Source organism: Falco cherrug, chromosome 4, assembly GCF_023634085.1.
Source record: "Falco cherrug isolate bFalChe1 chromosome 4, bFalChe1.pri, whole genome shotgun sequence".
NCBI classification, from domain to species: Eukaryota; Metazoa; Chordata; class Aves; order Falconiformes; family Falconidae; genus Falco; species Falco cherrug.
In genome coordinates, this window is record NC_073700.1 from 36,625,105 (window position 1) to 36,638,700 (window position 13,596).

The 13,596-nt window shown below is 42.3% G+C and overlaps 1 protein-coding gene across 4 annotated transcripts in view; it reads right to left on the reverse strand.

Moving 5' to 3' along the window:
- Positions 1-562: 562 nt before the first annotated feature.
- CRAMP1 (cramped chromatin regulator homolog 1) overlaps positions 563-13,596 on the reverse strand; it is a 52,243-nt gene continuing 39,209 nt past the window's right edge. For all 4 annotated transcript variants that reach the window (XM_055707517.1, XM_055707516.1, XM_055707514.1 and 1 more), the window contains exons 14-21: positions 12,842-12,923; positions 11,990-12,094; positions 10,781-10,959; positions 10,128-10,208; positions 8,635-8,869; positions 8,184-8,348; positions 7,396-7,541; positions 563-3,993 (exon numbers count right to left, since the gene is read on the reverse strand). In XM_055707517.1, coding sequence (XP_055563492.1) covers positions 3,829-3,993; positions 7,396-7,541; positions 8,184-8,348; positions 8,635-8,869; positions 10,128-10,208; positions 10,781-10,959; positions 11,990-12,094; positions 12,842-12,923 — 1,158 coding nt within the window. In that variant the 3' untranslated portion in view covers positions 563-3,828. The remainder of the gene's footprint in view (positions 3,994-7,395; positions 7,542-8,183; positions 8,349-8,634; positions 8,870-10,127; positions 10,209-10,780; positions 10,960-11,989; positions 12,095-12,841; positions 12,924-13,596) is intronic.

The window sequence follows — 13,596 nt, forward strand, 5'->3', positions numbered from 1 at the left end:
CTATGCTTAGTAGATTTAGTGATAAAAATAATTGTGTGGGTAATTGGGATGCAACACCCAGCAGAAAACCCAGTTAGCGCAAACATGCACACACAGGTCGATCTAATTCTTAGGACGTCGTACTGCTTTTCACCCAGGCCATGATGACAAGAAATACCAAGTTTTCTGCCATTCACCTTGCTGAACCACTCAGAACTTCCTTATTACATACAGTCACTAAACCAATGCTGGGAAAGCCTAGAGCAATTAATAGTAGAACTGGAGGTTGTTAGTGTCCATTTGTCCTCTCCAACCACCTTACAGTGCCCCAAGAAGCTATTAAGCTAACAAAGTCATGTTTACCTCAAAACAATCCTGTGTGCATTTCAGTGTAACTTGCTTGAATGTTTGCTTAGGATAGGATGACTCTGTTACTTCCGTTGGGGAAGCTGAAATAATTAAAACTCAAAAAGTTTTGTTTTACAAAATAATATACATATATGTAAGCATAACTACGTGTATATGTGTGTGTGTATACATACACACCCCCACACCCCTCCTACATTCCCCCCCTCCCCCCCCCCCCAGTTTTTCGCTTAGCAGTCTTAGGCACAAACTGATGATGCTTAGCATTGTAAAACACATCTACCTAAAATCTTGAACTGGTGGAATCAGAGGTGTGTTTAAGTGACGTTTCACATAATAAGGATAACAAATTCTGCATCAATTAAAAATTACCACAATGATCTAACTTATTTTCAAGTTCTTCCTCGATAAGACTTACTTGTCCTGAAAGGGCTTTATTATTAAAACTGCAATTTGCAAAGCATTACATTTCTGAAATTAAATTCTGTTTCATAATGACAACTTCTAGGAGGCTGATGCCAAACACATGTCTAACCACAGAATTCTGAGTGCTCAACTGACCTCTTGTCACTTCCAGTGTTATTACTCAGTGGTCCAAAGCCTACTCGCAAATAAAGGTTCAGGATTGCAGTTTTCTGATCTCACGGTGTCATGAAAAATAACCGCTATGCTGACTTCACTCTGCAGTTCTATTATTCCCCTATGGCAACTGAATGGGCCGAGAAAGGGCAGCTTGACAGCTCCCTGTATCAGATGGCAGAAAGTCTTCACAGAACTTGATGAAGTGCTCTGCCATACAGGTGCAGCAACACTGGCGCTTAGTCTAAGCAACCTAAGAGTCAAAACCAATTCACATCCACCCCATCAGCAGTACGGGTTAAGAAGAGGAAACATATGTCTAGCTACCTAAATACACTGGAGACCATCAGGCTGGTCTTTCAATATTTAGAAGTTTAAGGATTTTTTTAAGATTAAATTTTTGACTTTTTTTTTTTTTTCATTAATTTTTAAGATCCCCCACCCAACACTTGATTAGAATGTATCACATCTCCTGCATGGCCTGTAATCCACAGCCACAAAAGCAGCCCTCTGCTTTTGTCCTGCAAGCCCAAAGAATTTCTGGAGGTACAGCATACAGGATAACCAGCATTACTAATATAAGAAGCCAAAACCAAGATGAAACAAACTGAGAAAGCCTGAACCAAAATACAGCTCAACGTTTAAGTAAAACTTAAAAGTTTTAGAGGGAGTGACTCTTGAGATTAGCAGGTATCCTCTCCATACCAAGGGTGAATGCTTAGAACAAAACAGTCCTCAGCATTCATTTTTCTGACAGCTTTCAACTTTTTAGATTCTAGGTTTACATGATTTCCTGATAATTGCATCGGAATTCTCAAACAAGGTTCTGTAAAAATAACGAAACAGAAATAACGGCAGGAGGACTGAATATCCTACATGACATGCAGTCAGAATAGGAAGTTAGCCCACAGGAATTAAATTCTCCGTTCTTCTAGTCATGACCATTTTCTTGCTAGTAATACAGGTCTGCCTCCCTGTTGGGAACATCCAGTTGCACTAATGCTGGTTTTACACATCTGTATGGTTCCTATATCCAAGACAAGAATGCAGCAGCCCGATACATGGGGTCTCAGAATGTCATCCAAATCCTACTACTTTTTGAATGACATCAGGAACATTGGTCTGGGCCACACAAAAGGTGCATCAAAAAACTTGTTACATTTTCTCTTAATGACAGAAAGCATAAAGGCAAATTATATAGCGGTTAAAAAAAAGAAATCTACATAAAAGGAGGGTAAAGTGACTGGGAAAACAGCAAATCCCATCAGTGCACTGTGAGCAAGGTTACAAGAAGAAACTCCCAGTCAAATGCCTTGTAAAAGTAGCTAAAGGCAGGTAGAACTACATCCACCAAGTATAGTGCAAGTTGGGAAAATGAACCCCTGATAATAGCCTAAGAGATGGGGAAGTTTTCTTTATTTATTAATAATATAAAGTTGTAGTTTATATAGGACTAGCCCCTTGGATAAGTTCAGAGCTACTTAAAATAGCCAAGGGACATCCTTTTACTGGAGAAGCAGACAAGTGCTTCAAAAAGGGGCACAATAAAGGTATTCTCTCATATGACCGGTAAGAAAGGAAATAGGGAAAGTCTCCTGAGTTATAAAGGTAGAATGGATGGACAACCAGCTCTAAAGAAAGTAACTTTATATTCCTTTGAACCTGCTGGTATCAGGATCCGAGTCTTCCGATTATTAAAACACTAACATTAAATGCATAGGGATTTAGTAGAGGGAGTACCAGATCCACTAGTGCCTGAAAGTGACTATAATGAAAAATGATGTCCTGAGGTACTACAGAGCACCTGGAATTCACAGAACAAGGAGGAAATACGGGATTAAGCCAGGACTCGACATGTCTCCTCTTCATGACATAAAACAGATCTCAACAACTTTAGTGTTAATATATTGTTTCTATACCTTACAATATTCTTTCCTATTTCCTCTCCCAGATAAATCCTCAGGTTTTGTGAAGATGGCAATATATACAGGTTTCCAGCAAAGTCAAGAGTAATTATGACAAAGCTTTCATAGTGATTCCAGTAAGCTCTTTTGCAGTGTTTCTTGACTTTAAAAGCAACCACTCTCCAGGGAAAGCAAGAAAGCACTCTCCCAACTCATGGGGATGAACTGTGCAATGTGATGAAGAATCTCAAAGGTGGAGAGTGCAGTCAGGATGATGATGATTGTGACACGTGATGGGGTTTAAAAATAGAGGAAACTCCTGAAGGACCCATGCAGTCTGGGAGCAGGGTGAAGCAGAGCTCCCCTACAGAACAAGGAAGCAGGTACATGCCCTTGCTGGAATGGTCAAACAACAGAACATAGCCAAAGAAACAGAACAGTCTCTAAAAGCCAAGCATCGTAGAGTCGCAGTGCCTTTGAAAAGAGTGCAAGAAACCTCAGTTTGACTGACGGATAGAAAGAGTGCTAACTAGGACATATGAAGATGCAACATGGTTCCCATACCCACACCCAGCCTACACCCTCCACAACTTCAATGTGGATCCCAAGTCATGGCATTTTGATTACTACACAAAAAATAATTCATGTTGGGGAGCTTCTGGCGATACCCTTCCCTGCTTGAGCTTCTTGCTTATGCCATTCAAAAGCAGAAGTCCAGGACTGTCCCATAAACCTGCCATCTTGCATCACGGATGCAGGGGACGCACTATTTCCTGTAATGCTATTTCACGTTTTGTTGTTCCCAGTATATTGCACATCCCAGGACTTGCACAAACTTTTTCAGACCTTTGAAGACAATGCTTCTCTTCTAGAAAGAAGCACACAAGACAGGGACAACTGAGCCTCAGCTGCCTCTCTAGAACCTGCCCTTGCCATGATCCAGCGCTGCCAGCTCCACCTTTAGCCGAACAGTCCACACCAGCCTGCTGGTCTCATACACTTACTGTGAGAGATCCCCAATTGGGGGACCACCACCTCCTCCATCAAACAGAATTTCCCTGCGGGTTGGCTCAGGTATTGATAGTTCCTGGGCAAGGTCATTAAAACGAGATATGTAATCTATGCTGTTCTCATTCATCATGCAAGCCAGCTGTGAATCCACCACCTAGAAGAGACATGAGAAAAAAAGAAGAGCTTCATGTCAGTGGACATTTTACAGAACTGCAAAATTGTTTAGGTTGGAAGGGATATCTTGAGGCCATTTTGTCCAACCATCCTGCTCAAGTAGGGTCAGCTAGAACAGTTGCCCTGGACCTTGTCCAGTCAGGGGATGAACTATCGCCATGAATGGAGATTCCACAGCTTCTCTGAGCAACCTGTTTCTGTGTTTGACCACCCTCACATTAAAAGAGTTTTCTTGGGCTCAGGTGGAATTTCATGTGTTTCAATTTGCGCCCGCTGCCTCTTGTCCTGAGAAGAGTCTGGCTACCTCATCTTCATTCCCAGTGTCTTCTCATATGAAAGATACACTTATCTCACCAAGTCAGAGAGTAGCTCTTATCCATGGCTAAATGGAAGCCTCTAAAAAACCCCAAAACAAACCCAGAGTTCTCAGCGGGCTTTACCTCCCTATCCTTAATTCAGCATTAAAGCGCAGTAGTAAATGCATTGTACAAAAACTCTAAAGATAGTACCTCTAACCTAACAACTGCATTTTAAATTAAACTTGACTCTGCAGGACACTCAATAAAAGGCCTTTCAAAATTCTCCGATCATTAAAACCATCTTTAAATGATACTTGCTTCCTCTGAAGACTCCCACACAACCCACATCTGCCACCAAAAGCTGCTCTGGTGGGCCTAAAATGATGGCTTAGCCCATTTTCTTCTGAAGACAGTTTGTAAGATCAAAGGCCGCAATGTCACTTCAAATCCACACAAATAAATTATCCAATATTCCTTTAATTAACACGCACCTTGAGAGATTCTCACCACCAAGCAAGCAGAATCTTCACATTTATGCCAGGAAGTAGAGCTGTGCGTGGAGTCTGAAGCTGCCAGGGGCACATTACAACAGCATGAGCTGGCCACAGCTTCTGGTTACAAGGTCTGTACAGAACCTCCTTATCCAACTCCAAAGGACAACGGAAGAATGACATTTTCTTTCCATCAGGGCAAGCCCCCACAAAGTTAGAATGTAAGTGACATCACACTGAGTCAACCACTGTAAACTCTGGGATAATTAAGACTGCAAAGGGCCTGAAGAAGTTTCTAAGTTCAAAATCTGCTTAAAGCAGGGTCACCTAGGAGGACAGACCAGCTTATGAGGGCTTTGGTGATGTTAGTCTTGAAAGGCTCTGCAGACAGACACTGTACAACATCTCAGGGCAACCTGCTCCCCTGCCTGACCGTCTCCAGGGTGAGAAAGATTTTCTTTCAGTGTAGTCAGAACCTTCCTAAAATCAGCTTTTGCCTGTTCCTCCCACCATGCATCACCACTCTGTGAAGGGCCTGACTCCAGTTACGTCCCTCTGCCCTGAAGCCTCCTCCTCCAGGCTGAACAAGCCCAGTACCACACAAACAGGTGCTTCAGCCCCCTAATCATCTTGGTGGCTCTCTGCTGAACTTGCTCCAGTTCCTCTGTCTTTCCTGTACCGGGTGCTCAAAACTAGTCACGACTTTCTAGACATGGTCTTACAGCTGTTGAACAGAGTGGGATAACCATAACTTCGTTCCATCTACTGGCTATGGTCCTGTTAAAACAGTCCATGACACTGTTGGTGGTCTTAGCTGCCACAGAACATCCTGGCTCATGCTGAGCTTGCTGTGTATCAAGATGCCCAGGTACTTCCCAGCAGAGCTGTCTCCTAAACAGTCTCCAGCCTATATTGCTGTCGGGGTTATTCCTTCCTGGGAGTAGGGCTTTGCATTTGTCCTTGCTGAATTCCATAACGTTCCTGCAGCTCCAGTCCATCTCCGTCCTTCTGAAAGGGAGCTTGGTCCTCAAGCACACCTCAAGCCTTAATAACTGCTGGTCTTCACTCTACCCCTTAAAAAGGTTTCAAAACAAAAGAATAATTCTACCACCTGAGAAAGTAATTCAGCAGCACAGGACCTTCTGCCATTCTCTCAGGTAACTTTGTATTAGCCACCTCCTGCTTCTTCCTTCTAGACCTATTTATTTTTTCTACCAGTCCTCCAACTGTACTGCACCGGTATTAACCCTTCCCTCATCTTCACTATTTTCAATTCCTGCTCTAAAAAGCAGGACACAAAACAGAAGTATTACAACTCTGTCAAAACAAGGTTATGTCCAACAGGGTAAACATGACCTCCCCCAGAAAAAGAACCTGGTGCTCACAACAGCTTCTTGCACCACAGAATAACAGACTGGTCAGGGTGGGAAGCGACCTCTGGAGATCATCTAGTCCAACCCCCTGCTAAAGCAGGGTCTCCTAGAGCAGGCTGCACAGAGTCGCACCCAGGCAGGTTTTGAATGTCTCCACAGAAGGAGACTCCACAGCCTCTCTGGGCAGCCTGTGCCAGCACCGTGACAGCCTCAAAGCAAAGAAATTCTTCCTCATACTCAGATGGAACTGCCCGTGCTGCAGCTTGTGCCCGTTGCCCCTTTGTCCTGTTGCTGGGCACCACTGAAAAGAACCTGGGGGCCTGTCCTCTTGGCACTCGCCCTTAAGGCATTTGTAGACATTCAAAGATCCCTTCTTGGTCTTCTCTTCTCCAGGCTGAACACGGACCCCCTCTCTCAGCCTTTCCTCATAAGGCAGATGCTCCAGTCCCCTAATGACCTTCACAGCCCTTTGCTGGACCCTCTCCAGCAGCTCCCTGTCTCTCTTGAGCTGGGGAGCCCAGCACTGGTCACAGCACTCCAGATGCAGCCTCAGCAGGGCAGAGTAGAAGGGGAGGATCACCTCCCTCCACCTGCTGGCCACGCTCCTCCTCATGCACCCCAGGATCCCATTGGCCTTCTCGGTCACAAGGACATGCTGCTGGCCCACGGGCAACTTGCTGTCCATCAGGACTTCCAGGGCCTTCTCCACAGAGAAGTCAACCCCTAGCCTGCTCTGGTGCATGGGGTTGTTCCTCTGCAGGTGCAGGACCTTAAACTTGCCTTTATTGAACTTCATTTACGTTCCTCTCCGCCCAACTTTCCAGCCTGTCTGTCCAGGTCTTGCTGAATGGCAGCGCAGCCTACTGGTGAATCAGCCACTCCTCCCAGCTTTGTATCAATCATCTGCAGACTTGCTGAGGGTACACTCAGTCCCTTCATCCAGGTCATTGATGAATAAGGTAAACGAGACTGGACCCAGTACTGACCCCTGGGGAACGCCGCTAGCTACAGGCCTCCAGCCAGACTCACCAGATCTGGTGTCATATACCCTCAAGTCATTTTACATCTTCCTCTTAAGACTGTAACCCTGTTTTACTAAGCTACAGTGCAGATGTCAAAGCACCTTTGCCTTAAGTATCTCAGGAAGGTATGATGGACAATATCCAGTAACGCTGCACTAAAAAAGAAGCAGACAGCTGAATGTGATTTGATGACATACCTCTGCTACATCTGCCAGAGACCGTGATACAAAAGAGTCCCGTGAATTTCCATCCAGAAGGCTGGGTCCCAGTAAGGAGGTGCCACTGGCAGTCCCAGCAGGAGTTGGCAACATTTTTCGTCCCTTCTCGGGCGAGATGAAACTTGCTATAAAGAACAGGCACATCAGTAAGTCACAGCACTGAATATTTGCAATTGGGAGAATAAAGAGAAGGACAAGGAAATAGATATCTGCCGTCCATTTCCTATTTCTTCTATCTCTCAAAAATTATGTGTTACCAGGATGAACACCGTTGGCACAATGCTAAGAGTACACAGATTCATTACACTGGCCCCATTAAACATTAATTAAAAAAAATACCAACCAAACCCCAAACAAATCCAGTGATCTCATGTCTTTGAGATTACACTCACGAAGCACAGAATGAAGACTATTTTTCCAAAAGCAGAGCCAAGGGCATCTTTTCATTCTGGCAGAACAACCAAAATGTCTCAACCTAACTGATGAGACAGGCTCCAAACAGACTGCAAAGAACTGCCAAGGAATTATTTGTCCCAAGGTATGGGCCTCAATCTAGCAACAAGATCTTTTCAGGAACAGACTTGTACAGAGAAGGAAGATGTATTCAAGGCAACACCGCTGAAACGAAAGCAAGTAGTAAGGGAAGAAATCTATAAACGTCCTACTGGGTTTATGATTTTCCAAAGGATTCACTTCCACAGTGTTGGGGGGTTTTGTTGGTTTTGTTGTACAGAAAAGAGCTTTTTTGTTGCAGTTCTGACACTTACAAAACAAGCTGCTGAGAGACGAGTCTGTGGAGTCATTGGGGTACCACTGGGGATCATGGCTGGGAGACGCAATCCAGTTCTGTTGAGGACTACTGGATGGGGACGGAAGACTTTTGGAGCTGTCACTGCCATTCAGTTTTGCAGGAGAGAGGGAAACACCTTCACCTGTAAGGCAATGTCAGGAATCACTGATTCAGTCAATACAGAAAAGTTACAGGACAGTGCACCAATTTATATTTAGAAAGCAGACAACACCCCCGTCAACAACTGCAACAACAAAAAGCCCCACCTATATATGCTAGAAAATAAAGGCTAAGCACAATTTTATTTCCAACCGCTATTAAAGAAAATAACCAAGAACTGCATCCTGGAAAAGTTTCTGCTGCAATATAAGATGACAGACTTTTTTTTTTAAAGTTAATAAGAAGACTTTATCTAAGCTCAGACTTACTGTATTGACCAGAGCTGATAGCTATTTCAATGATAGAGTCACTGATCTGAGTGGCAGGTTCTCCTTGAGAAAGCACATCTTCAGGTGGTCCAGGCAGAGAAATATCCAAGAGAGCAGAAACATTGGGAGGAGAGAGCCGGGTACTGGAAGCCTCTGATGAAGGAAGTGGAGGGGTGGAAAGACCATTTTGGAGGGGTGTCTTGGACAGTTCTGACAGAGAAAGGACTGATGTGCCCTGTTACAAGAAACAGAGTTAATTGTTCATAGATTTCTGAAGGACTTGGAAATCTATCTGAAAAGCAACTAGCTCCTAAGCATCAGACTGAAATCAGACTGGGGGTGGCTGGGAAGACTAATAATCCAGCAGATAATATTCCTAAAATTTTAGGAATCTATTATTTATAGAATAGATTTGTATTATTTTAACCAAAAATATCTGTAAGCATAAACAAATACGCTTCAGCCCATATTCTACCAAATCATCTGAAAAAAATATGGGTTTGTAACATTCCAAAGAATATTTAATACAGTCTACATAACAGAAACAAGCATAATAATATAATTAGCATGATTTTGATGAACCTACAAGATAGTTCTCAATCAATCTTTCTTTAAGGAGTCTCGTTATTAGTACCTCATCGTACAGCTGTTTGTGATTCGTCTTCTGATTTACAAAGCTCTCCTAAGAGCAAAAACCAGAACCTAGGACCCCATTACCACAAATAAATGCCTAGTAGATTGATGTCCTAACATGTGCACTGTAAAAAAAATAATAAATAAAAACACCAACAAGACAAAACAAAAATACTTCTTCTCCTTTATGCACTCCAATCAAATTAATTTGACTTTTTCACATGTACCTGTTGCAGGAAGGGTAGAACGTGCTTCCACTGAAAAATGGAAAAGCCTGTATTCTTAAGTATGTAAGTATCTAACACAGTGCCCTGGATTCTATTGGAAAAGGAAGCTGGGAACAGGATGACACCACTCTTACAACTTGGGTGCTGCCACAGCTACTTTTCAAGCATCTATGTCTTATTGGATGCAGCATAAAGAAAAGTGATTCTCTGAAGAGCATGCTAGCATTACAATCACGCTTTTAGTCTTAATATTCCTGCTTCAGCAACACAGAAGCAGCAGGACTGCCAACTACAAAAACTTTTTTTTTTTCCCTTTTCTTTTACACGGTAAAATTTTACAACAGCAATTGTAAACTCCTCCATTGTATCAAGAAATATGTAAAACCTGTTTGTCCTTCAGAGGTCAAAGACTGCCAGCTTCACTTTTACTTTTTTTAAGAGTACGGCACTCACATGAATTTAAACAGCTTTCATAAATTTCTTTCTTTAAATTTCTTCAGATGCCAGAGATTTCAATTTCCACAAAACAGTACCAGTGGTGTACAGTTACCTGGGAACAAGGGGTTTTAACTAGTAATACCAGTGGTGTTTTCAACACATTTCACAGAACTGTTCTTTCAAGACATACTCTACCTGGAAACCATCAGGAACTGCCTCCTGCTCGTGCCGTGTCGGTAGGCTGATGAACGGAACCCGACATCCAGGGCCTGAGCCCTACAAGCACAACAGAAATTATGTGAGTGACAAATGTTTACATGAGATGCTGCAAATGTAGCTGGGGAGGCAAGAGACGAGTGCCTATCACTGTTTACGCATGCTCTTTTTACATACCATGCATTTCAAAATTGTCCATCAACTCCCTGAGAAAATGACATGGATTGACACGTATCTGGGTCTCAATGAAAGAAATTGTGAAGAGAAATCACACTTCCCATTCCAAATACATCCCTAACAGTCCCTGGTTTGCCCCAGATTCCCTCCTGAATTACCGTCTATTGAAATGCTACTGTTTCTTTTCAAGCCCAGATTTCGGCACGGCCAACTTCAAGAGTCTTACAGCTGAAAGCTGTTCTACAGGATGGAAATCTGTTCAGAGTGATCATGATTTGACCCCTCAACCCTAAAATACACAATATACAAGATAGATTGGGTTTGCCACGATACAAGTGTCTTACAGCTAGCTCCAGAAGAAGGCTCATCAAAGAGCCATTAATAATACAGGTTTTTTTACAATGAAATGGTAAGACACTTAACTACTTTAAAAAGTATGCTCAAGAGACTCTGACCTCTACAGTAGTGATGGAGCCTCCGTTCTGATGTGCTGCTGTTGACTCCTGCGCTGTTACCACTGTGGTCACTCCGTCCGGTGACAATGGAGACACACCTGACAAACCATCTGCATCCAGAACAGGCATAGGGCTACCAGGGATAATACCAGCACTTTTAGCTGCCAAGTCAATAGCACCTTTTGTGGAGGGGGAGAAAGGAAAAAAGCAGCAAAAAATACATTACAAGCCTTTTCTTCAGGCAATTACTTCGTTGTGACTTATCTAAAAGATGATTTTTTAAAAACTGCCGAAAGTCAAAACTTAACACATGCAAAAAGCAAAAATGGTAATTATCTGATCAGCTATACACTTTGTGAAGAGGAACAACTGATAACATTCCTTTCAGCTAAAATGTTCAGGTTTTCTGCCTTGTTCCAACATGTTACCAAGTATATAGAAACAGTTTAGAGAAACATCCCAGTTCTTTCTACCTGCCCTCTCCTTCCATTTCTTTTTTTGCCCTGCAAATTATTAAGTATTTGGTTATGCAATTTCTAGACATTTCCTGTGGTTTATTAGAAGTGCTCTAAACACAATATAGCCTTATCCTATTACCTTGCTTCTAACAGCCATTTAGACTCAAGATTAAAAAAAAAAACACCTTATGTTGTTGCAGTGTCAGCCTCACCCAGATCTTTTAAAAAGCATTTAAAACCATCTGAATGTCTTCCCATCACAGAGAACCCTCTGACTAAACCAGAGGCAATCACTGATCTCACCTCCCTAATCATTCTAATTACAGGACTCATTCTTTTGCTGCACTACTGTATTTGCTTGGGGCACACCAGCATGTTTTTTTCTTGCAGAATTCATAATCTCATGTCAGTAGATAAGCTGTTCATAAGTTTCTTTCAACTATGGCACAACCCCTTTTCAAAGTGGTCTTACAACAAAACATCATAAAAATGCTCAGCTTTAGTTACAAATTCTAACCCCTTGCTTTGCCTGCAGGTCAGACACAGCAAAGGAACCTAGGTCAGACTGTGCCACCACTGACTGCTCCCTTTCTGCAGTCACACAAAGCCACAGAAAGTCAGACATCATTAACACAGGTGTTTTAACCTCCAAAGGCACTAACAATTTTACCTAGGAAACAGAAACCAACAATACAAGAATATACAGATCACAACAGACCATGACTCTCATTCTGTTTAAGAAATGACTTACTAGACAGATGATTGGTAGCCTGTGTTGGAAGAACTTTGGGCACAATTGGACGAGAAACAGCAGCTTTAGTCAGTGAGGACTGGATAGGCCGAAATGAACCTCTCCCTAGGGTGAAGGGTTAAATATATCTCAAGCAAATGAAATTAACATCTTTAAAGCAGAGCGAACAGTTCCAATAGAAGCAAACAAATTCCAAGCAGTAGCAAGCTCTGGGAATGCAAGCAGTGGAGATGAAGAAATGGACTTGAAACAGTAATGCAAGCTAACCAGTGCCTTACCACAAAAAGCAACAGCAAGCGCTGCTGTGTTATTCAAGCTGCTTTCATTATTTTCAATGAAGGTAATCTCTACGGTCTCCTGTTGATTTTGAGATTTAAGCTGAGATGGGGGGGATCACCTATACTACCACTGTACTTAAGATGTATCAGCAGAACAAGGACAACTGGGCAGTATATTGATTACACTATATGAAATTCAGACGGTATTCCAGGTACTAGGAAAAGTCCACTATGAGATCTAGACAAATGATTATAACCTACAGACAAAATATTCTTATCTAAGTAATGTATTCCAAAATTTTGTCTCCTTGTAAAGAACTCCTTACTCTTCCCTGCTTTCAGTACGGGAAATGGAATAAAAAAATTTCTATCACAATCATGACTTGCTTAACAATGATCCAGGAGAACAATCCCATCATCCTGTAGGAAGTGACTCAAGCAGCTGGTACATAACTCTCTGGTTCTGAAAGCATACTTTCTCCTTTTTAGAAATTACATCTTTATACAGTTTTAAGGGACACCTTCCAGTCCATCTCATGGCAGCATAAAAGTGATAGAAGATATGCAGACTCACCTGTAATGGATGAGTTGGATAAGATAGAAAAGGAACAGACATGCTGGGACGGATTTCCAGAAGGCCTGGGGAGCAGCGTTCTCTATGTAAGAAAAAAAAAAACAACAATAAACCAAAACTATTTAAACACAGAACAGAGGGTAAAACTCATCTTCTAAGGCACAAAAATCCATGATGGCTTCCAGAATAGGCAGAGTATTTACATGGCATGACTATAATGCAACAGATAGAGCAATTAAGGTCTGCATAATCTTGAGAAAGAAGCTACCGACAGGAATCGTGTTTCCTCTGTGAACTACTATAAGAGAAAATTTCCACATGGACAATTCTCAGAAATGCTGATTAGAACTATATTCCTTAGAACTATATTCCTTTCTGATTATACTTGCGGTGGTTTTCAAATCCCCCACAGAAATACAGCAGTGGTCGTAAGGATGGGATCTAGTCTGTGCGCAAACTGATCTTCCATTACAATTGAACACGTGTGAATTAATGAGGCAGCTCTGCGTACTTGGGGGTTCTTAAAACAAATGGAATTGCATCGACCAGAATATCTCAGTACTAAAATATAGTACGTATGTAATTTCTACGTCTCCCACTCTCATACAGAGCAGAACAGACAAAAGGATATACTGAGACTTGGTAACTTTGTTTTCCCCAAACAAGTTTCCCTTTTTTTGGTTTTAGATTTCTTGTAAGTTCTCCACCCGCCTGTTGTTTCACAGTGGCATGTGCCTTTTTGGTGGGCTGTCAGA